Genomic DNA, 25,942 nt, shown 5'->3' with positions numbered 1-25,942 from the left:
TCTTCGGAGAAGGGCGGGATATAAATGCAAATAATAATAATAATAATAATAATAATAATAATAATAATAATAATAATAATAATAATAATAATAATAATTTAGTTTATTCAGCATGAAATGGAGCTTAGTTATGTAGCATGAGGCTGTATATTTTGCAGTATTGGGAATGTTGGTGAGTCAACAGCAGATCAGAGGAGGAGCCACTGTGGGACAGAAATGATAGTTGCTCTTTAAAAATTATGATTTAACAGAGACTTCTGGTGGCACCGCAGGTGTTGGAAGACGGTAGTTTCAGATCGCCAGCCCCATGATCACGTAGAGTCATTCAGACAGCGAAAATCAGCTTTCTGGTGGCTTGGAAACCTTTCCCTCGGGAGAAGAGGGAAAGGTGAGCAATTGGGCAGAGGTAGAGCTCCCCAAAAAGCCCCAGGAACAATTCTGGGGCTAGAAGGGTGAGAGCTCCCTGGAAAGCCCAACAGTGCTCCGGATCCGGGACATTTCTGCTTTTAAGCAGAAAAAAAACCACGACCACCTCTGCTTTAAGATGAAGATTTAATTTGATTAAAGCAAACAGAGCAGTGACAGGAGTGCTGGCAATGGCAAGTACCAGACCTTAACTCCGTTCCCAGACTGCATTTAAGAAGAACAAAGGAAATGGCACCTGCACTTAAAAGGGTCTGAAAGTGAAACTTAAGGAAGTCTTTGTTAACATTGTTGCACTCTCAGTCTTCTTTAAACTTGCCGGATTTTACATTTACATGAAGAGATTTTAAAGTGAAAAGTGGAAGGATTCAATTCTATAATTGATTTATCTAACCCAAATACAGAGTTTATGAAAAGATTTGAAGATTTACTGAATTTACTGAGACAGTTATAAGGTATAAAATTAAAGTGAAAAATGGCTTCTAAGCAAACAAAGCTTGGTGTTATTAAGGATGTTGGGATTTTACCAGTTCAAATGCAAAAGCTACAAGAAGATTTGAAGGGTTTTTTAAAAGGTCTTTTAGAAGAAGCTCTAGACTTTCAAACCTCTGTTATAGATCAAAAATTTACAGAGCTTGAAGAGGAAATATCTCAAATAAAAGACATTATTGAAACTAGGAATAAGGATATAAGGGAAGTTGTGGTGGCAGTATTTCAAAGATTGTTTGATTACACAGTTCAGTTGGATGGAAGAGTGGAAGAAATTAATCAAGCTAATGTGAATTTGGAAAATAAAATAGAGGAGGTCCAGACAAAGATGAACAGGGCAGACGAAGATTTGGTTTTGCTGCAATATAGATCGATGGAGTTTGCCCTGAGAGTGAGAGGTTTCAAAGAAAATAAACGTGAGAATCTAAGAGATATTTTTGCAGATGCTTTTGCACATATATTTGGAGAACAACCAGCAGAATTTGTAAATCAAATCGAAAAAAATTATCGTGTTAATTCCTGGGTTGCCAGACAGAGACAGTTACCAAGAGATGTTGTTATCTATTTTACAACTAGGAGGATTCGGAATGAAATTTTACAAGTATTTTATAAAAATAAAATTCAAATATCAGAACAAGAGATATTAGTGCTCAAAGAAATTCCTCCTAAAATGTTAAGATCTAGAAAGGAGTTTACTTTCTTGGTTGATGAACTTAGAAATCGTCAGATGCAGTATAGATGGGATGTTCCAGCTGGACTAACAGTTTTTAAAGCAAGAGATTTTTATACTAATGTATTAAAGGCTGGAAGTCCACCACTGCTAGAAGCTAAGATGGGAAACGAAGTAGAGATTGGAAAAAAGTGGGAGAAGCACACACAAAAACAGAATAAGAAATGGAAAAAGGAAGTTGAGACTCTAGAAAGAGTGCAGAGAAGAGCAACAAAGATGATTAGGGGACTGGAGGATAAAACATGAAGAACGGTTGCAGGAACTCGGTATGCCTAGTTTAATGAAAAGAAGGACTAGGGAAGACATGGTAGCAGTGTTCCAATATCTCAGGGGTTGCCACAAAGAAGATGGAGTCAAACTATTCTCCAAAGCACCTGAGGGAAGAATAAGAAGCAATGGATAGAAACTAATCAAGGAGAGAGGCAACCTAGAACTAAGGAGAAATTTCCTGACAGTTAGAACAATTAATCAGTGGAACAACTTGCCTGCAGAAGTTGTAAATGCTCCAACACTGGAAATTTTTAAGAAAATGTTGGATAGCCATTTGTCTGAAATGGTGTAGGGTTTCCTGCCTGGGCAGGGGGTTGGACTAGAAGACCTTCAAGGTCCCTTCCAACTCTGATGATGATGATATTATTATTATTATTATTATTATTATTATTATTATTATTATTATTATTATTATTATTATTATTATTAAGTTGGGATGGCAATTGCTGAAGAAGAAATGCTGGAAAATGTAGGGGATTTAAATGAGCAAAGATTGATTCTTTGTTCTTTTCGTTTAATATCTATTCGAATCAATCTTTGCTCATTTAAATCCCCTACATTTTCCAGCATTTCTTCTTCAGCAATTGCCAGCAATATCAAGCGAAAAGAGTTTTTTTTTATGGGAAAGGGTAAATCATAACTGAAATTCTTGAATATATTTAAAAAGTGTAGTTTATGTGTTTAAATTTTGAAGAAGTATTGTAGTAATGTTATTTGATTTGGGAATATAAGGTGTTGATAAAAATAGAATAAGAAATGGAATTAGTTAAGTTTTATAAAATGTTTTGTAGATGATCTGGAATTTAAATGCAATGTTATTTGATTATACATGGCGGATTTGTCAAAAATTAAGTTATTCTGGATAAAAATTGATTAGGGATTATATGAGGTGTTGATAAAAACAGAATAAGAAATGGAATTAGTCAAGGATTTTATGATAAAAGGGGAAATTGGGCTAAATGTTAAATTTATATAAGTTAAAAATTTAAGAGGAAAATTTTGTAAAATGTCTTAGAGATGATATTTAGATTTTAAATACTGGTGTGTATGTATTTGAAATTATAATTTAAATGTTGGAGATTTGGTTGGGCTGATACTTTGTATTATTATATATGGTGGATATATAAATTTGGTAGATTATACAAAATATTTTGAAGAAGAAGATAACGTTTAAGGGCGTAAATTGATTTTAAATTTAATATTAGTAGCTAGATAATCGGCAGCGCAATATTGGAAGATGGAACATTTGCCTATCATTGAAGACTGGACGCTAAAAGCAGTGAACTTACTGGAGAAGGCGGAAATCTCAGTGTACCAGAAAGACTATCCACAAGAAAGATGTATATTGGAAAGGAGAAGATGGATCGACTATTTTTAAAACAAATATTGGATTAAGGTTCCACTCGCACATATGTGCTAATCGTTGCCGACTCTAGGGGGCGGTGCTCATCTCCGTTTCAAAGCCGAAGAGCCAGCGTTGTCCGAAGACATCTCTGTGGTCATGTGGCCAGCATGACTCAATGCCAAAGACGCACGGAACACTGTTACCTTCCCACCAAGGTGTCCCTATTTTTTCTACTTGCATTTTTAGGTGCTTTTGAAACTGCTAGGTTGGCAGAAGCTGGGACAAGTAACGAGAGCTCACCCCGTTACACCGCAGCACTAGGGATTTGAACCGCTGAGTTGCCGACCTATCGATCGACAAGCTCAACGTCCTAGCCCCTGAGCTGAACTACTAAATAGATTATGAATGAATAGAATGTACTGTATATTTTCTTTGTTCTTTTTCTTTCTTTTTCCTTACTATGGAGAAGGGGAGTTAAGGTTCTAGGGGATGGATGGGAGTCAATGGATAGTTTGTGTATTCTAGCTTATGATTGTTAGATATTATACCCTGTATATTGCCCTGGGAAGTCTAGGGGTGGGATTGGGGGAAGGTGGGAGGGGGGAAGGGAAAGGATGAGGGTTAGTGGGAGGAGGAGAGGATGTATGGGTAAAAAAAATTTGTAAAACTTTTTAATAAAAAATATTATGATTTGACAGTAACAGAGTTGGAAGGGATCCCTGGTCACGCAGGAGACCTATACTAGGGATTCAAACTGCCGACCTTTCTAATCAACAAGCTCAGCGTCTTAGCCACTGAGCCACCTAGCCAGTTGATTTAAATCAAGCCTTTTTACTAGTGATTTAAATCATCATCCACCCTGTGAGAGCATTCATAAACAAGGAACTGCCATTAAAAAAATTCCTTTTACGTAGTCATTTACCACATTTTAGCATGGGAGAATACCTGGATCATGCCCTCCAAAACTATTATGGTATAAGTACAAATATATGGGAAGAAATGTTCTGTTAGATAGCGTAATCCCAAACTATTTTAAATATGGGGCTGGAAACCAATTGGCAGTCAATGAAGGTCATAAAACTGGCATAATATATTTGTATTGCTTCTTCCTAGTCAGTATGTTTCACTAGGGCATTTTCTACCAACTGAAATTTTCAACTCATAGGCAAGGGCAGTTATATTATTATTATTATTATTTATTGAATTTTTATACCGCCCTTCTCCCGAAGGACTCAGGGCGGTGTATAGCCGGAGATAAAATACAAAATATGTACAATTAAAACAAATTAAAACATAGCAAAATTACAAAAACGGCTAATAATTAAAATTAAATTTAAAATATTTAAGAATATTAATAAAACCCCAATTTAAAATCAAACTATTATGCCAGTCCCGCTTGAATAAATAAGTATGTTTTTAGCTCACGACGGAAGGTCCGAAGATCAGGCACTTGACGTAGGCCAGGGGGGAGTTCATTCCAGAGCGTCGATGCTCCCACAGAGAAGGCCCTACCCCTGGGGGCCGCCAGCCGACACTGTTTGGCGGACGGCACCCTGAGGAGACCCTCTCTATGTGAGTGTACGGGTCGGTGGGAGGCATAGGATAACAGCAGGCGGTCTCGGTAACCAAAATCTTGAAGCGCACCTGAAAGACCACAGGAAGCCAGTGCAGACTACGGAGCAGTGGTGTTATGTGGGAGCCACGAGCGGCTCCCATTACTACTCGCGCAGCCGCATTCTGGACTAACTGCAGCCTCCGGGTGCACCTCAAGGGCAGCCCCATGTAGAGAGCATTGCAGTAATCCAACCGAGACGTAACAAGAGCGTGAGTGACTGTGCATAAGGCATCCCGGTCAAGGAAGGGACGCAACTGGTGGACCAAGCGGACTTGGTAAAAGGCCCTCCTGGAGACGGCCGCCAGATGTTCATCAAAGGACAGCCGTCCATCCAGGAGGACGCCCAAGTTGCGAACCACCTCCTTTGGGGCCACTAACTTGCCCCCAACAGTCAGCCGCGGATGCAGCTGACTGTACTGGGGTGCCGGCATCCACAGCCACTCCGTCTTGGAGGGATTGAACTTGAGTCTGTTTCTCCCCATCCAGACCCGTACAGCTTCCAGGCACTGGGACAGCACTTCGACCGCTTCGTTGGGGTGGTCCGGGGTGGAAAAGTACAGCTGAGTATCATCAGCGTACAGATGATAACTCACCCCGAAACCACTGATGACCTCACCCAGCGGCTTCATATAGATGTTGAACAGGGTAGGCGAGAGAATCGACCCCTGAGGCACCCCACAAGTGAGGCGCCTCGCGGACGACCTCTGCCCCCCTGTCAACACCGTCTGCGACCGGTCGGAGAGATAGGAGGAGAACCACCGATAAACGGTGCCTCCCACTCCCAATCCCTCTAACCGGCGCAGCAAGATACCATGGTCGATGGTATCAAAAGCCGCTGAGAGATCTAATAGGACCAAGGCAGAGGAACAACCCCTGTCCCTGTCCCTCCAGAGGTCATCCACCAATGCGACCAAAGCCGTCTCCGTGCTGTAACCGGGTCGGAAGCCGGACTGGAACGGGTCTAGATAGACAGCTTCCTCCAGGTGCTGGGGGAGCTGCCACGCAACCACTCTCTCTACAACCTTCGCCACAAAGCAAAGGTTGGAGACTGGATGGTAGTTTCCCAAAATAGTATATATAATATATTGCATAGCTTCAAGAAGAGTTAATCAGAGCATGGATCACTGTAGGAGGGAATTACTATACAATCGTAACTATAGTTGGTGTATCAGCCTCAGCTAATGAAGATGCTTTATGCCACAGAGGCCATTTGTGGCTAAAAAATCAACAATAAATAAAGGAGTAGCTCCAAGCTGTATGTGATTTTATGAGGAATACAATACTATCCAGAGTAGGTTGAATTCCACGCACCTGGGCATATGCCATTCACTGGTAGAGCCTTTCCTTGTCTGAATTGATCTTCAGTGTTTGGGCTTTTATCTAGTCCATTACTGCAGGGAGACAATGGCTCAACAATTGCACCCAAGCCACTGAAAAGGAGAAATAGAACTTGGTGTTATCAGCCCACGGATGTATTTTATTCTATATCTGTGAATAATCTTTCTTGTAGGGAGGAATTTAGAAGCTTCCCGCTTAATGTGATCAACCATGAGATAAAATCATCAGGCAAATATATTGTTGTCTGAACATGACCAGCCACCAGTTAATCAAATATTAAAAACTGATGTCTGGACATGCAATGTTTCCACAGACTGAATTGCGAAAACTGAACATTATAAATCAAAAGAAATGTAGTAGATGTTATCCTCAATGCATCTAGTGAATACAGATAATCCTCACTTAGTGACTGAAATTACATTGGATTTACAGTGAAGTTACTTACAACCTGGATTCAAAGTGCCAGTGCTGTTCCTTCCTTACCTGTGGTCATGTGATCACAGTTTGGGCACTCAGCAACCAGCCCACTTTCATGACCATTTGCAGTGTCCCACTGTCAACACAATCACAATTTATATTTTTTTGTGGGAAAACACACCCATTGTGAATAATGATTGCCAGAAAAAAATGTCATAAAATTGGGTTGGTTATTTGATGACCAACTTAATGACTGGCATGACTTATGATCATAATTCTCAATTACAATTACAATTCTAAATTAAAGACCACCTGTAAATGCTAATAAAGTGTTTGTCTGTTTTTTGAAACTGATAGATTGCTACTTCAATAGACAACAAGCTGAGAGAAAAAGAATTCTTATAAGCTGCAGCAGTTCTCCCTTCCTGATTATATGAATGACATTGAGAGATAGAGATTCTCGGAGCAGGAATATCAATTACATCAACACCCAACAGTCTCAGCTCTAAAGTCACAAAGTAAAATTAGCAGGCCTAAAAGAAATGCAGGATATAGCAAAACTATTTCTGGCACAAAAATGGCAGAAGTAGTGCTGTTGCTTCTTCTCCATAACAATATATTTCATTTCTTTGCTTGCATATATGTGATAGAGGTTGAGAGATTTTTAAACGCTTCAGAAATACATTCCTCACTGTGAAATGTAAAATTGCTTGATTTATCCTATCAGGACATTTCTCAATGTCGGGGGAAATGGCAGTCAGGTCTGGGAATTCTTCTTGTCTGCTGAAGGACCGAGTCTGCTGATTTTGCTTGAAAGCCCCATCTCCAGCTGTCACTCTCCAGCTTTTCAACTCGGTCCTGCTAGGATCGGACGTGTCATTCACTGCTCTTCTTCTTTTTCCCTCAGGATTTGGACTGAGGCATTTTAGCTATCAGCGTGAAGGGTTTTCAGCCTGAGACCACCGAGGGCCGGTCGTTGGGCATTAATTGCCGACCGGCAATCGTCCTGGGAAGTGACCATGAGATTGCCCTGACGCGTTCCCAGAGGGCCCGTTGCCAATCATAGCAATGGGCAAGCGGCTCCTGCTTTCCATCACTCAGCAGCCGCTTTACTTGCCGCCAAGCCGTTTGGCTTCCCACATATCGCGTTTGAAGCCTTCAGGCTAGTGATCACTGGGGCTCACGTTACTCGGAGCCAGGAGTTTCCACCCTTACAGCTCCAGATTCAGTCCCTTTTGACCGCGATTGAAGCCATTCGGCTAGTGGTCTTATGGAAGTGCCTTGGCTGATTCCTGACTTCCCTGAAATCGCTGTGACGCCTTTCGGCTAGCGATCAGCTCCTTCCCTGGCTATCAAGGGTGCAGAATGGACCACCAGAGGAGCACTGTGCCACCAACAGCTCTGTAAATCACGGTTTTCACCGTTTAAACTGAATTTTTTTCCCTTTGCCGTGCAAAGCGAGGTTTTGGCGGGAGAGCAAGAGAGAACAAAATGGCAGACGCCAGTCATTCTCTACAGGCTCAGGACTCTGCAACCAGGGAAGATGGCCACCATCTTTGTGACCCGGTAGAAGGTCCCTCGCGGGCTCCCTGGTACCGGGTCTCCAGGGAGCGTTCTAACTCTCCCCAATCTAAGAAACTTAGGGGCTCAAAGGCGGAAGAACATCGCCACAAAGCCCTTGAAAAGGCCATTGACAAGGCCTTGTTAAAAGCTGACAAGTCAGCCATGGCCCATCCCGTTCCAGCCAGGAACCCAGAACGCCAGCCAACCTCAGTTCCAGAGTCAGGTTCTTGGTCTCCAGATTGCCCAGTGGTTTTGCCTCCCTTGCCAGAGGCTGCACCCTTGTTCAGGGCCTTGTCTGAGTCAGAATTTCAGGTTCAGCCTGTGGCCCCTCCTGCTACTTTTCCCCCTACAGTCTATCGGCTGATTACGGTAACTCCACAGGAGGATACCTTACCTAACCCGCCACAACAGCCTATCTTTCAGCTACCTGAGTCCTTTGGAATAATGATCTCGGAGGCAATTCAGCAAAGGGTGGCACAATGCCTTCAACAACAGCCTTCTATGGACGAGCCTCACACATCACACTCCAAGGGTCGTCTCCTTGAACCGTATATAGCTGATTATCAATGGAGCAGATTGGAACAGCATAGAGATCATTCCCCAGATTCTGAGGATTCCATCTCAGACGACGATTTTTCAAGAGAGGCAGCACTCTCTGACGATAAAGGTCTGACCCCAGACCAACCTTCCTTTGTTGGCCTTTTTAAGCCACACCTCTTCAGGTCACTCCTGTTCAAAGCCCAGACTTCCACCAGACTGGGCATGACCCCATCAACTCAGACTGCTGTCCCGGCCGATCAGAATCCCACTGGCAACTTATTTGATGAGCCCATGATTGTGTCAGAAGTCATTCTAGCTCCTAAGTTTTTTCTAGATGTGGTGCAACGGTAGTGGCAATTTCTGGGCTCTGGCTCCAACCCAAACGCCCTTGACAAATGGTTCTATAATGTCACCCCTAAGCTGGACCAGCTACTAGAGGTCCCATCGGTTGACTCCCCCATTGTCGCCCTCACAGCGTCATCCCACCTCACCGGACCCGCGGACGAATCTCTTCGCCCAGAAGATAAACGAGCGGCACGTACCCTTGTCAAAGGCCACCAGGCAGCTGCTTGGTTGGTCCAAGCTTCCACGGCGGCTTTTTTAACCAAGCATCATTGCTGTGGTTGAAACAGCTTCAAGGCAGAATTCTCTTGTCAGATGTCAGATCGCATCAGGACTTGAATAAAATCAATGCATTGGAGTTCTCGGCTGATGCTACCCTCAACGCGGCCAGATTCTCGGCAAAAGCCATCGGTTCTGCGGTATCGTCCAGAAGATTCCTCTGGTTGTGACACTGGCAAGCGGCCAACAGAAGCAAATGTTGTCCCCCTTCTCAGGGACCAATGTCTTTGGGACTTCTCTAGACCCCAGTGTCGTCGAGACTAGAGAAAAGAGGAAGGTGCTTCCGTTCCTTTCCAGATGGGGAGAACTTCATCACCACCCTTATTTTTGCCCGCAGCCATTTCGGAACACAGATTCTGGAGCGTTTCTATCACGCACCCAGCACTATTTTCCTGCCAGTGGGCCGGGCAGATCAGAGTAGGCTCCAGCTTCCCCATCCGCAAACCCTTCTGGGGGGAAAGGGGCAGAGTATTTAGATGCTCCAAGTAACAAGCGGCCTGAGTCTTCCATTGGGGCATGTCTAACTTACTACTACGCCCAGTGGGAGTCGTCTACCTCTGATCTCTGGGTCAGAAATACCATCACTTATGGCCTTTCCCTTGAATTTCTCTCCATCCCCCCGACGATTTTCATATGTTGCCCGATTTCCTGTGATCCCGCAAACAGCTCACTGTAGCTTCAACCATTCAACATCTTGTTTCCATATGGGCCATTCAGCCTGTTCCTCCAGATGAACAAGGGCACAGGTTTTATCCCATCTATTCGTAGTACGCAAATCGTTCGGGGGCTGGAGAGCTATCCTAGATCTGAAGGCTTTGAACCAGCACATCGCCTATCACTGGTTCAAGATGCACTCCCTTCGTACCATCCTGGAGTGCATTCACCCAGGGGACCTCCTCTTGTCTATTGACTTGACGGAGGCTTACCTCCATATCCCCATCCTCCCGGCCCACCATAAATTCCTACACTTTTGCTATGGAGGCAAAGCACTATCAGTATAGGGCCTTGCCCCTTGGATTGTCCTCAGCCCCTCGGGTCTTTACCAAGATTCTGTCAGTATTGCTTGCCCATATTCGCAGAACTCCCATCAGACTTCAAGCTTATTTAGATGACATCCTAATTATGTCATCTTCAGTGGAATGAACAGGGATGTCTCCACTACTATTCAGATCCTACAGGATCATGGTTTTTCGGTAAATTGGGCCAAAAGCCACTTGGTTCCTTCAACCCTTATTGTCCACCTGGGGGCGGAGATTGACATGGGTCAGTCTAGAGTCTTCTTATCATAGGAGCGACAAGCCAGCCTTTCGGCTCTGGGGGCTCATTGTCAGCGGGTGGGATCTATCTCCTTATTGCAGTTGTCCCAACTTTTAGGGAAAATGGTCTCTACCTATGACATGTTCCCTGGTCTCGTCTCCACAGCAGGCCCCTTCAGTAGTTCCTGCTCCCACATCAGTGGAGAAGCCTCAGCTCCTCCCTTGCTCGAGTCACTCTCCCTCCAGACTTTCGGACTTCACTGACTTGGTGGACTTTTGACGCCATCTCGAAAGGAACCTACTTCCAGGAACCTTCCCAAATGACTCTCACCATGGGCGCCAGTCTCTTTGGTTGGGGGGCACACCTAGGATCCCATCTGGCACAGGGCCAGTGGTCGGACTGTGACTCCCGCCACTACATCAATTTTTTTGAGCTTTGTGCAATCTTCTTGGCTGTGCAGGCTTTTTCCCACCACGTGTCCGGTCACGACATCTTAATCCTCACAGACAACATCACAGCGAAGTCCCACGTGAATCGTATGGGCTGCACGCATTATTGAGCCCTCCGGGAGGCCCTCCGCCTTGGCCACTGGGCAGAATTGCATCTTTGATCCTTGGAGGCGGCTCACATTTCGGGGATCTCCAATTTCTATGCGGACTCTCAGCTGTAACACAATTGACCAGTCAGAATGGTCCTTCACTCCGACCTTCTTCACCAAGCTTTCCTCTCGATTCGGCAAACTTCTGATGGACCTTTTCTCATCGTTGGCCAACCACCAGGTACCGAGGTTTTTCACCCGGGTCCCGCCGCATGGAGTGGAAGCGGTGGATGCCTTCTACAGCAGATGACCTCGGGGTCTCCTTTATGCTTTCCCTCCCCTATTGCTTATACCCAAGGTAATCCAGAAGCTCCTGGAGGAACAAGCGGAATTGGTCCTGGTGGCACCATATTGGCCTAGAAGGCCTTGGTTTGCCGACCTACTGACCCTCTCTGTGGCAGACCCGTGGAGGATCCCGGAAGACAGGGTGACTCTGCATCAGGGGCCTCTTCAACACTCGGACCTCCAGTGGCTGTCTAACCGTTTGGAGGTTGAGCAGCTCCTCTTAACATGGGCCAACGTTCCATCCAGAGTCAGAGTCCCCACTATTCAAACAGCCCGCAGAGGCTCCATCATTTGTATATAAGAGGCAACCTGGCATACATTTGGGTCCTGGTGTGACACCCGCAGCAGGGTGGCAACTTCTGCCTCCATCGGGCACCTCCTGGAATTTCCCCAGGACGGCTGGTCTTGCTCTGAACATTCTGCGATGACAGCTAGCTGCCTTCTCTTCAATCCTTACCTGTGGTTCATCCAATTCGCTGTCCAGGGATTCTTTACTCCGAGACTTTCTCTGCGGTGCGTCCAACCTCAGACCACCCGTGGTCCACCGCTTCCCATCTTGGAAGCTGAATAAGGTTCTGTCTGCCCTCACCAAGGTGCCCTTCGAGCCTCTGAGGGAGGCTTCTCTTCGATTTCTTTCCTTCAAGGTTTCCTTTCTGATTGCCATCACCTCGGCCCGCAGAGTATCCGAACTGTCAGCACTCTCGATCCATCAGGATCTGTGCATGTTTTATCGGGACAAGTGGTCCTCCGTCTTGATCTGACCTTCCTCACTAAGGTCAACACACTGTTCCATCGCACACAAGAGATTGTGCTCCTGAACTTTTGTCCGGATCCCCAGCATCATCGAGAATATGTTTGGCACACCCTAAAAGTTCATCATGCTCTAAAGATCTATATCAGTCGCACCTCATCAATCCGTAAAACCGAAACTTTATTCATTTCTTTCCAACCTGCCTCTATTGGGGCTAGGGTTACCAAGATGGTCTTGGCACGGTGGATCCGGGCTACTATTGTCACCGCCTACGAGCGACTGGTACTTCCAGTGCCCCACCATATTACGGCTCACTCCATAAGAAGTGCAGCAACATCAATGGTCTGGGCTACTCATGCCTCTCTGGAGGAGGTGTGTCGGGCAGCTGCCTGGTCTACCCCGACGGCGTTCATATGCCACTCTAAGCTGGACTCCTATGCATCTGCTGACGCTGCATTCAGACGGAGGGTACTGCAGGCCGTTCACCAGGAACCAACAGAGCATTGTCGGCCTTCTTCCTCCCGATAGGACATCAAGCTTTGGTATGTCCCAAACCTGACCGCCATTTCCCCCGACACAGAGAATGGGCGTTGGCTTATCTGATATACTCTTTCTTGGAGAGGGGGAAACGGCAATCAGCCCCACCCTTCCAAGAGGCCAACCTGGCAACATCGGGGTGGGAGAACACTAATTCTTTCTTGTTACAGTGTAACACGTCAGTCTGCATCAATTCCCTCGCTGAAAAGCTGGAGAGTGACAGCAGTAGGTGGGGCTTTCAAGAAAAATCAGCAGACTCAGTCCTTCAGCAGACAAGAGGAATTCCCAGACCTGACTCCGTTTCCCTCTCCAAGAAGGGGCGTATCAGGTAAGCCAACGCCCATTCTTATTATTTTGGAACAGTTTGATTTATTTAGTTAACTTTTGTGATCTTCCATTGAACCTTTGTAGTGTATTACCATATCTTTTGAATAATATGTTTAGTCTTTGTAATTCTTGTTTTTTAAAAAAGTGGGAAACAGTTTATGATTATTATGATTAAAATGTGCATAGGCATAAGCTTGTGAGGGGTAAAAGTTTATCTTCCATTATTTAAGTTATAGTTGTTGTTGTTGTTTTTAGAACATCCCAGTGATTAAGAATTGGTGGGACGACATGAAAGAAAAAGTTTACAAATTAATGTGTAAAGAAAATTGTATTCATGAGTGATACTGCATACATACATGCATACATACATACATACATACATACATACATACATACATACATACATACATATATATATATATATATATATATATATATATATATATGTTTTCTGACCAAAGACATACACACACACACACACACACACACACACACACACACACACACACACAGTATATAATTTCTTGCATTGTATCTTCTAGGTAATACAATTAATGAAGAAAGAAATAATGCTGAAAATAAACCTCCACTATGTGTGATGGGAGCTCAGCTTGATCCTACTTCACAGGTCAGAAATCCCTTATCTGCTGTTTTGAAAAATGTGAGACTAACAGGTCTGGTTTGCAAAATTATAGACAACCATAAAAATGGCAGCCAAGAGGCACTGAAAAATTTTTTTTTTTGCTATAGTCTAGATATTTCAGCCCAGATAACCGATTACAAGGATTGCTGAACAGCAACATTTGCTTTTTTACTTAGTTACGGTTTTAAATATAATGTTTCAGTCATAAACCACTCAGAATTAGAGAAGCAGGCAGCTCTAGCCAATATCTGGCAACTGAACCAAAGTGCTGCCTGTAATATGAAATGTTACACTGCTATTGTATGACTGTATTAAGTAATGTTATTAATAATGTGAGATTTATTTTAAAATTGTTAATGTATTGCTATTACTATCATTTATAGTGCTTTAAAATGTTACTATCACAGGTAACATTTAATATGTAAAATCATATTTATAGATAATATATTTATTCTGCATATTAAAATTTGTAATGGTATAAAACCCAGTTATATGCAAGCAGTTCAATTACTGCTAGGTTAAACAATTTAAATATGCTTTAAAGACTTCAAAATTTAATATAAATTTAAAGGGAAAGAAGACATTGATATATTAAGTATTCAGTGGTATTATGGTTGGTTAACTATAGTGCTACCAAGACAAATGTAATGGCAAGATTCATAGTAGTAATTTATCTGATTAATACATCCAATCGGTTAGGGTAAGGACTATGTTTAACAATGACTTACCTTGATATTTTCACTGCAGTAGCTTCTAACTATACTAACTATATTGCTAACAGGAAATAACCAGATTATTTCTAACACCACCTGTTTCTAATGATCTCTGCTCATCCTATGAGTTCTGGTATAGTGGACATGCTTAAGATCCCTTTGGTAAAGCAATGTCACCGAGCAGCAGAAATGCTTTTTCTCTTGCAGCATCTGCCCAATAGAACAACATCCCACCTGACCAGGGGTGGGTTCTAAATTTTTTTACTACCAGTTCTGTGGGCGTGGCTTATTTTGCGCGTAGAAAGAACCTGTGGGGATTTTTAGATAGGGAATTTTTAAGGGGGGGAGGGTAAGGGCGGGTATTGGGGGTAGCTCGCCAAGGGAGGGGCCAGTCACTGCGCGTGTTTGCGGCGGGGTTTTAAAAGGTCCGAAGGTTTTTGGGGAGAGTGATGTTCCTGAAGATGAGTGTGGTTCCATCTGTGTGGTTAGTGGGAGAGGCAGATATGGCGGAGGGGGGGGGCCGTATCGAGAGCTGGGAGCACGTGTTCGATGCCTGAAAGTGATCACGTGCTCCGGCCCCCCAGTTCCTACCCGTTCCTCGGGCGGCCATGATCCTCAGAGCTTGGATCTTCGGTTGATGTTATGCAATGCCCGGTCCGTGGCTAACAAAGCTCCCCTGATTTGCGATCTTATTCAGAGGGAGTCCGCGGACCTTATGGGCATTACGGAAACCTGGTTGAGTCCAGAGGGGGGGGGTTCCCCTTGTTGAGCTGTGCCCTCCAGGTTTCCGAGCATTTCATCAGCCGAGGGCCCAAGGTAAGGGTGGAGGGGTGGCGGTTGTCATTAAGTAAGATCTAGAGCCGAGGGAGGCCACAGTTCCTCAGATTGCCGGCTGTGAATCCCTCTATGTGAGGTGGGGCCATAGGAATCAGTTGGGCTTGTTGATCGCGTACCTGGCTCCTTGCTGCGTGACCACAGCCCTGCCCGAGCTGTTGGAGGTACTCGCCGCTGTGGCGGTTGAGACCCCCAGACTTATAGTCATGGGGGATTTCAACCTGCCATCAGCTGGCCTGTTATCGACTGCAGCTCGGGAGTTCCAGGCCTCCATGACGGCCTTGGACCTGATTCGAGTAAATGATGGCCCTACACACATGGGGGGAGGCACGCTGGATTTGATTTATATCTCTGGACAGTGGTTAAATGATCTGGTATTAGATGATATAGTAACAGAACCAATGTCATGGACCGATCATTTCCTCCTTCGTCTAGACTTCCGAACCGCCACCCACCATCGCAGGGAGACGGAACCTATTCGTTGGTTCCGTCCCAGGCGCCTGATGGACCCCGAGAGGTTCCTGACGGAGCTTGGGCCATTTCCTGAGGATCTGGCCCACGGCACGACTGAGGAACTAGTCGTGGCCTGGGAACAGGCCGCGGCTGGGGCCTTGGACCGTGTCGTGCCTTTGCGGCCTCTGACCCGGCGCAGATCTCGTCCGGCCCCTTGGTTCTCCGAGGGGCTGAGGGAGATGAAACGCCGGAGAAGACGCCTAGAGAGCACCTGGAGGTCCAGCCGTTCCGAAGCTGATCGGACACTAGTTAGGACCTATTCTAGGACCTACCTAGTGGCAATGAGGGAGGCGAGGCGTTCTTACGCCTCCACCCTCATTGCGTCGGCAGATAACCGCCCGGCCGCCCTGTTTCGGGTGACCCGCTCCCTCCTTCATCAGGAGGTGCGGGATGACCCGTTGCAGGGACGTGCCGAGGAGTTTAGTGGTTATCTATACGATAAAATCGCTCAGCTCCGGGATGGTCTGGACCGAAATTGGGATGATCCAAGCGAGGGAGAGGAGGCACGTCTTGTTGAGTCTGTTTGGGATGAGTTTGACCCTGTGGCTCCCGCCACTACATGTTTACTGGACCCGTGCCCTTCCTGGCTGGTACTGGCCACTCAGGAGGTGACACGAGGCTGGCTCCAGAGGATTATCAATGCTTCCTTGTTGGAAGGGGTTTTCCCTGCCGCCTTGAAAGAGGTGGTGGTGAGACCCCTCCTCAAGAAGCCCTCTTTGGACCCAGCTATTTTGGGTAATTATCGTCCAGTCTCCAACCTTCGCTTTGTTGCGAAGGTTGTAGAGAGTGCTGTGGCGCGACAGCTACCCCAATACCTGGATGAATCCGTCTATCTAGACCCGTTCCAGTCCGGCTTCCGACCCGGATACAGCACGGAGACAGCTTTGGTCGCATTGGTGGATGATCTCTGGAGGGCCAGGGACAGGGGTTATTCCTCTGCCCTGGTCCTATTAGACCTCTCAGCGGCTTTTGATACCATCGACCATGGTATCTTGCTGCACCGGTTGGGGGGATTGGGAGTGGGAGGCACCGTGTATCGGTGGTTCTCCTCCTATCTCTCTGACCGGTCGCAGACGGTGTTGACAGGGGGGCAGAGGTCGACCGCGAGGTGCCTCACTTGTGGGGTGCCGCAGGGGTCGATTCTCTCGCCCCTTCTGTTCAACATCTATATGAAGCCGTTGGGTGAGATCATCAGTGGCTTCGGGGTGAGATACCAGCAGTACGCTGATGACACCAAGCTGTACTTTTCCACCCCGGACCACCCCAATGAAGTTGTTGAAGTGCTGTCCCGGTGTTTGGAAGCCGTACGGGTCTGGATGGGGAGAAACAGGCTCAAGCTTAATCCCTCCAAGACGGAGTGGCTGTGGATGCCGGCATCCCGATTCAGTCAGCTGCAGCCGCAGCTGACTGTTGGAGGCGAGTTACTGGTCCCAAAGGATAGGGTGCGCAACTTAGGTGTCCTCCTGGATGAACGGCTGTCGTTTGAAGATCATTTGACGGCCGTCTCCAGGAGGGCCTTCCACCAGGTTCGCCTGGTTCGCAGTTGCGCCTTCCTTGATCGGGATGCCTTGTGCACAGTCACTCACGCGCTGCTACCTCTCGCTTGGATTATTGTAATGCTCTCTACATGGGGCTCCCCTTGAGGTGCACTTGGAGGCTTCAGTTAGTCCAGAATGCAGCTGCGCGGGTGATAGAGGGAGCTACTCGTAGCTCCCACGTAACACCGCTCCTGTGCAGACTGCACTGGCTACCTGTGGCCTTTCGAGTGCACTTTAAGGTTTTGGTTACGACCTTTAAAGCGCTCCATGGGTTAGGGCCTGGGTACTTACGGGACCGCCTGCTGTTACCTCATGCCTCCCACCGACCCGTACGCTCTCACAGAGAGGGACTTCTCAGGGTGCCGTCCGCCAAGCAATGCCGGCTGGCGGCCCCCAGGGGAAGGTCCTTCTCTGTGGGGGCTCCCACACTCTGGAACGAGCTTCCCCCGGGTTTACGCCAAATACCTGACCTTCGGACCTTCCGCCGCGAACTGAAGACATATCTTTTCATTCGCGCGGGGCTGGCTTAAATTTTATCGGTCTTTTAAATTTCTTAAATTTTTAATATCAATTTTAAATGGGATTTTAGTTTTTTATATATTTTAAAGTTTCGGGCTAATTATAATTAAGTTTTTTAATTTACATTTTAAATTGTACATTGTATTGTCTTTTTTACTTCTGCCTGTACACTGCCCTGAGTCCTTCGGGAGAAGGGCGGTATAAAAATCAAATAAAATAAATAAATAAATAAATTTTGTAGGTGTAGCTTGATGGTCATGTGACACTGGGCATGGCTTGGCAGTCATGTGACTGGGTGAGAGTGGTTTGGCAGTCATGTGACTGGGTGGCGTGGCCAATAATAATAAATAATAAACATAAAGTATACAAAACAATAAGAGGTATCAAAAACCAACTTTCACACTTTACACCCACACAACACAACACGACTGACTCACACACAATTTAAAAGCAGCTGCACTTCACCCCAAATGGCCCCTGCAACAGCGAGGAACCTCACACAGTCACAAAAAGCTCAAAAATCAACTTTCACACTTTACACATGCACACATCACAACACAACACAATTGACGCACACAATGTAAAAGCAGCTGCACTTCACCCAAAATGGCTCCTGCAACAAGCAGGAACTTCACACAGCCACAAAAAGCTCAAAAACCAACTTTCACACTTTACACACACACACACCACAACACAGCTCACACACACACATACACACACACACAAAATGCGACATACAGCTTTGTGAGATTTTATGTGTTTGTGTAGTTAGAGTGAAACACTACAGAAACACACCAAATCTCAGAAAACTGCACAAATATTTTATTTTATTATTTTATTTTCTTTATATTTTTAGATTGTCTCAACCTTAGTAACTTTAAGGCTTGGACTTCAACTCCCAGAGTTCCTCAGCCAGGAAAGCTGGCTGAGGAACTCTGGGAGTTGAAGTCTACAAGCCTTAAAGTTACTAAGGTTGGAGCCCCTTGTTTTAGATAAAAGCAGCTAAATTTAAAACTTCCTTTATTTATTTATTTATTGGATTTTTATACCGCCTTTCTCCCGAAGGACTCAGGGCGGTTTACAGCCAAGATAAAAACGACAACAATATACAAATAAAACATAAATTAAAAAACTTATTAGACATATGGCTGAATTAAAACATTAAAATGATAAAACCCCATAAAATTTATAAAATTATATCAAATATTAAAACTATTAAAATCCTATGCCAGTCCTGCGCGAATAAACAGATAGGTCTTCAGCTCGTGGCAGAAGGTCCCAAGGTCCGGCAGTTGACGAAGTCCAGGGGGAAGTTCGTTCCAAAGGGTGGGAGCCCCCACAGAGAAGGCCCTTCCCCTGGGGGCCGCCAGCCAACATTGCTTGGCGGACGGCACCCTGAGGAGTCCCTCTCTGTGCGAGCGTACAGGTCGGTGGGAGGCATTCAGTAACAGCAGGTGGTCCCGTAAGTACTCTGGCCCTAAGCCATGGAGCGCTTTAAAGGTAGTTACCAAAACCTTGAAGTGCACCCGAAAGACCACAGGTAGCCAGTGCAGTCTGCGCAGGAGTGGTGTTACATGGGAGCCACGTGCGGCTCCCTCTATCACCCGCGCAGCTGCATTCTGAACCAACTGCAGCCTCCGGGTGCTCTTCAAGGGGAGCCCCATGTAGAGAACATTGTAGTAATCCAAGCAAGAGGTAACCAGAGCATGAGTGACCGTGCATAAGGCATCCCGGTCGAGGAAGGGGCGCAACTGGCGAACCAGGCGAACCTGATAAAAAGCTCTCCTGGAGACGGTTGTCAGGTGATCTTCAAAAGACAACTGCCCATCCAGGAGAACGCCCAAGTTGCGCACCCTTTCCACTGGGGCCAGTGATTCGCCCCCAACAGCCAGCTGCAGCTGACTGTACCGGGGTGCCGGCATCCACAGCCACTCCGTCTTGGAGGGATTGAGCTTGAGCCTGTTTGTCCCCATCCAGACTCGTACGGTTTCCAGACACCGGACAGCACTTCCTTAACTTTTAATTGCTATCTAAAAACTTAACTCCTATAAAAAATCCCAATTAACTATTTTTTAATAGTTTACTTACCCAATTGAGACAGGCAGATTGAGTTGCTCACCAAGGAGATGGATTGCAGGCAGGCAGATTCAGTTGCTAGCTGATGCAACTGATTGCAGAAGCTGGCTTTGCGAGTCTGAAAGGAGCAGTAATTAATTAAGTGGGGGAGGGAGCGATTGGGTGGGCATGGGTGGGGACTGTTGTAAGAGGTTGTAAAAAAGTGATTTTAAAAGCCTGTGATGATCAGGAAACTCATCTGGGATCGCCAGATGAAAAAAAGATTTTGAAAGGCTCCTCTGATGATCCTAGCTGAAGTTGCCTGATGCAGCCCAGAATCTCTTAAAAGGATTTTTTTATAACCTCTTCAGCCAAGGGAACCGGTTCGGGGACATGGCCAGCTAGGTATCGTTACCGGTTCTGCGAACTTGGCCAGATTTTTGCCAACGGTTCTTAGGAACCGATCTGAACTGGTAGCAACCCACCACTGCACCTGACATTCAAATGGCCTGACCCTGTTAACTCTCTAAAAGGCTCTCAAAACCTGGTTCTTTTCCTGGACATTGGACAAGAACATCAGATGAGCCTTTCCCAAAACGAAAGATCTTCAATAAAATATGCAGTAGTTGGTCTCTGTTATTTTGTTTTTCTGCTTAGGATGTTTGTTATGTTTTCTTTTTGTGCCTTCATTTTTATGCTTCTATCCAAGTAAAGCCTAGAGTCATTTTTGTGAAAATGATTTACATAAATATAAAATAAACATATAAAGCAGGATTAGAATTCAAAATCTTCTGATTTCTAATCAAGGGCTTTTAACGACCATATCCAATTAATTGTAATTTCTAGTTCTAGAAATAATATATATTATTTAAACTGATTAAATTTAATAAATAAAATGGATTTAAATTATTCATGATTGACATGAACTTATTACCAGTTCAAAATTCAACATTCAAGTCAAAATATTATTTTATTGTATTTATACTATAGGAAATATAGAAGGAATAGATTTAAACAAACAATGCCTGAATAATATTTTTCAGTCAATATAGTACAAGAATATTTATAGACACAAGTGCATAGACATAGAGTATTCTTCTGTTTATTAGGACAATAGGCATGCTAAACCTTCTCAGAAATTGTGAGATTAGGGTTCCAGTTATATGATAAACTGTCCATCACACATTAAACATTTTACAAAAGAAAACTAGTTGCTTAAATAAAATTATCAGAGACACTATTCTTAATTTATGTAACTATTAAATGACAGTAAAATATTTTTAAAATTAAGAATGGTCCCATATCATAAGAATCAAACTTGACTCAAAGGATATTTATTTTTTAATGTTAAATTTAACATTTTATCTAGTGTAGAAAGTATTTCCACAATAATTGGGTCAAACATATTATCAAGTAGTTAATAACAAGTCTTTGACAAAATATATCTGCTTGCCTGATCCTGCAGTTCCTCCTTAGAAGCACTTTTATATGCCTAGAAAAAGTATTTATGTTATTTGTTAACTGATTATGAAACAAACCATTATCATGATTAATTTGAATTCAAAGACATTCATATTTTAAATTGTTTCCTGGCATGTAATAATACTATTTTTTTTAAAATAAAGGAACAATCTTGCCACTTCCAGTTCCTTTCCTTCAGTCTACCTCTCAAAAATTTCTTATCCTCTTATTTCAAACAACTTATTCTTATTATTCCTGTCTTTCAACTTCTATTTTCTCTCCCCTAACTTCAGACATTAGTCCTCATACTCTCCAATCCTGTTGAACTGCCATGACCAAGTTTCTAATCACTAATTGAAAGTGAAAAATAAGCCACTGATTATTCTACTCTACTTCATTCTATTCACCAAAATGTTCATTGTTCACAGAAGGCAACTATATGCTCCCTGAACCAAAAAAAAAAAAAGATATTCCCAGAGAACCTCCAGGCTCAGGAATCTGTTACTAGCTTTAAAAACTGCCATTTGGAAAAACCTTTATAAATGTGCTTTAATGCCAGCATAGAATTGAATCATATTTTATCAGGAATCTTTAAATATTCTTTATCTATAAATCAGAATCTTCTTAAAATGATGGTTCTGTTTAGATGATCTTAAAAGCAATATAACAATAGTATCACTTTAAATATCAGTGAAAATTTGCTTTTTAACTGATGTATTCTGTTTTTTTCCTCAGGTATACTGTTCTCTGGTGTTTTTCCTCAATACTCATAGAATGTGTTCAATCTTTAAGTGAAGTGGATATATATCAGTATTTAATATTTGCTCTACTGCATGTTTATGAACATTCTTATTTTATTTCATTCTATAAAAAACTACTGTAAAAATTTCAAAGTTTATTTTAGAGGAGAATAGAAAAGTTAATGGGAGATATAGTTACCAATTACTAATTATGATGCTATATATATTATTATTATGTAAATGTTATAGACCTTTCAGTGCTATTTATCACAAAATATAAACATGAAGCATTCATGTCCTGTTTGTGGTCTTCTCATAAGTATCTGGTTAGCCATTGTGAAATAAAATTCTAGACAAGAGAACTTGGGAAATGTTTCAATGCAAATCTTTTTTTCTTTCTTCCATTTTCTTAGGCAAATTTAGAAAACCAATCAAAGTTGACTGAAGCAGACATTGAACTGGAGGCAAAGAAAAGTCAAAATATGGAAAGCAGTTCTGTGTTGGAATTTCCAAGTGATGTACCTTTTGCTCTTGCACCGCATATTTTGGCAGTACAGAATACCTGTAATGATTTCTCAAGACAATTGATCTCCTGTGATCTTAATGACAATTTAGCACGATTTTGGTATGATTTTACACTTGAAAATTCAGTACTATGTGAGTCTTAAACTTGGGTTACTTAGTATAAAATATACCTAAATCATTTGAAGCAAATTATGCTAGTACCGTCTGTTATGTAAATCAGTTGTTTGTATCTACCACTAGTCTGACAGACCATTACCATTTTAAGATGGTAATGGTCTGTTAGAACAGCTAAGCTGTAAGAACAGCTAAGCCAGGGGTCTGCAATCTTAAACACTTCAAGAGCCATTTGGACCTGTTTTCCACAGAAAAGAAAACACCAGGAGCCACAAAACCCTTCTCGTGCCTAACTATTTCTTAAGCGGCCACAAAATTAGCATATGTAGTTGAATTAAACCTTCTGTCTGAAACTTTTATTTTCTTGGATTTATCCATGGTTTGGCCTACCAGAGGTTGAAAAGCTCGATAAATTGCATGCCTGCGGGTGTCGTACATTGGCACATTGTGACACATATTTTGAGTGACAGGGAGCTGCAGCAGAGGGGTGAAAGAGCCACATGTGGCTCCAAAGCCGCAGGTTGCTGACTCCTGAGCTAAGCCAAACATTACAACTCAATTTCAGTAAATAGGTTATAATCTGTACTCAGAAAATAATCATAGAAACTTCCAGATATTGATATTAACTTAGTCTTTGCTGAATCATAGGAAAATAAATGTTATATTATAATTTACAAATAATCAACTTATACTATGATATTAATAAATTAGTTAATTTTAATATATTACCTTTTGTTGAGGAAATCACAACAAAATTTTAAAATTTAAATTTATACATCAGTGCAGAATGAATTGATATCAAATATATGAGGTTGGCTTTGGAGTTTGATTCATATTTCTTGAAGCTGTAGTTTTTGGTTAGCTATTTGTATTCTGTATTCTAGAATTCTATGTTCAGTTTTTGTATTGCAAGTTTTTGTTGTAACTACTAGTTGGGATATATTAATATACTATACATTATGTCAGTCTGTCCGTCTGTGTACATATGATGGGTGCCTAGGTGTATATGCAGATGAGCACATAATATACATATGCATGTTTATAAATTTATTTACACCAGTAAAATAACAATGAATATTTAAAATAATCAGTATAGCTTTTCATGAAATACTGTATGCTACCCTTCTCGATCTTCATCTCCTTCTGTTATCTTATTTTCTTCATTGCGTTAAAAGCAATGAAGAAAAATATACAAGACGTAAAAGGTAGATAATATTGTGTAAAATATAATCATATTTTAAATAACAAATTAAGTCTTAAGCAGAATCATATTGTCCAGTATTTCTATTGTATGATAAAGAAGCTAAGAATGTAAACATTTTTTCAAGCTAGCCTTTAGTATCAGGTATATAATATTCTTTCCAAGCAGGCATATGAATCTTTCTGCAATAATCCAGGCTTTATAGCCCAATATTCTTCACTAATAGACAGATTCAATTTTTTAGAATATAATTTAACAACACATTGAAATTGTAAATCCTTTTTGCTAAATCATATTTACGAAGATAAGACTTTTCTACCTGTATGGGACATGGCTAAATCACTCATATCATAAATTTGTTGTATTCCTGATATTAAAAAAATAGACACTCTTTAAATATTTATTTAGGAATCTAAAAAGACATTTTTACAAATTAATCTCCTTATATTTATAAGAAACTTATTCATTTTTAAAGATCTGAGATTATTACCTTGAAAGAATTGGAAACTCCAGATCTGTATTCCAAATTAATTACCAATATTTATTTTTGTAAAGTTTTTTCAATTATTAATCTCTTAAAATATACAGTGAAGAATCAGATTGACTCCAAAAAGAATCTTTGATAAATTAACAAATATAATTATGCAAGAGAATAAATTTCCACAAGCATGTACATTATAGTTATACATTAAAATCACCAGTTCATTGAAAAAAATATATTGTATCAAAGTTTGCTAATCATACATGGTTCCTAATGATCTCAATATATGCAAAATATTATGGTTGCCCTTTTGTATCCTAAACAAGCATATAGTTTAACAGAAAATAGGAAGCGTGAAATAAGGTAAAATATATATCACAAAATATTTCTTGTATCCAATCACACTTGGCCAATAAAGAATTCTATTTTGTTCTGTCCTATTCTATATGTTTTGATCAGCATCTCCTGTTTGATAACTCTTACATGAGTTTATTCACTTGATTTTTCCAAGAGAGAGCTGATATTTTGTGTTTTCTCTGGTATGGAGAAAGGAAGAAAGTGAGGGCCATTTAGAGGGAGAAAAGAAAGAATGGCTAAGAGAGAAAACGTTCAGTTAAACGTTATCAAAATTAAAATATTATAATTATTAATCAAGCTATAAATAAATTTTCAAAGAGTCTGTGACTTAAGAAAAGTGGTAAACTTTATTCCAAACCATACAGATCTTTATTATTTCTCCTTCCTTGAGATCCAATAAACCAAGAAGGAAAATATGTAGCTTTTTAAATTCTATGTATAAAAATAAATGCAGTAATATCTTTTAAAAAATCCTGCAAAATATTTGAAATCATTTACTAAATTTACAATCATTTTTTCTAATTAAATCTGATTTTAAAAGATTGCTTGACTTTTGCAGCTCGTATATTTTATTTATTCATGAATCAGTTAAATCTTTTGTAAAACTTGATAAAATAGAATAGAATAGAATAGAATTTTTATTAGCCAAGTGTGATTGGACACACAAGGAATTTGTCTTGGTGCTTATGCTCTCAGTGTACATAAAAGAAAAGATACTTTCATCAAGTTACAACACTTACAAGACTTAATGATAGTTATAGGCTACAAATAAGCAATCAGGAAACAATATCAGTAGTATAAATCATAAGGATACAAGCAACAAAGTTACAGTCATAAGTGGAAGGAGATGGGTGATGAGAACAAGTGCAGATTTAGTAAAGAGTTCGACAGTGTTGAGGGAATTATTTGTTTAGCAGAGTGCTGGCATTTGGGAAAAAACTGTTCTTGTGCCTAGTGTTCTGATGTGTAGTGCTCTATAGCGTCATTTTGAGGGTAGGAGTTGAAACAGTTTATGTCCAGGATGCGAGGGGTCTGTAAATATTTTCACAGCCCTCTTTTTGATTCGTGCAGTATACAGGTCCTCAATGGAAGGCAGGTTGGCAGCAATTGTTTTTTCTGCAGTTCTAATTATCCTCTGAAGT

At 42.4% G+C, this 25,942-nt stretch overlaps 1 protein-coding gene across 3 annotated transcripts in view; it reads left to right on the top strand.

The window, feature by feature from the left end:
* The window catches only part of UMAD1 (UBAP1-MVB12-associated (UMA) domain containing 1), a 140,391-nt gene that overhangs the window by 41,312 nt on the left and 73,137 nt on the right, over nt 1-25,942 (top strand). For 2 of the 3 annotated variants that reach the window (XM_058182197.1, XM_058182198.1), the window contains exons 3-4: nt 13,649-13,734; nt 22,536-22,747. In XM_058182197.1, the coding sequence (XP_058038180.1) occupies nt 13,649-13,734; nt 22,536-22,747 (298 nt within the window). Of the gene's footprint in view, nt 1-13,648; nt 13,735-22,535; nt 24,369-25,942 lie in introns of those variants that run through there. The other variant, XM_058182196.1, reaches the window with a different exon arrangement.

The sequence above is a fragment of the Ahaetulla prasina genome, chromosome 4 (assembly GCF_028640845.1).
Source record: "Ahaetulla prasina isolate Xishuangbanna chromosome 4, ASM2864084v1, whole genome shotgun sequence".
In the NCBI taxonomy this organism is placed as follows: Eukaryota; Metazoa; Chordata; class Lepidosauria; order Squamata; family Colubridae; genus Ahaetulla; species Ahaetulla prasina.
This window is presented reverse-complemented; position numbering and strand designations above follow the sequence as displayed.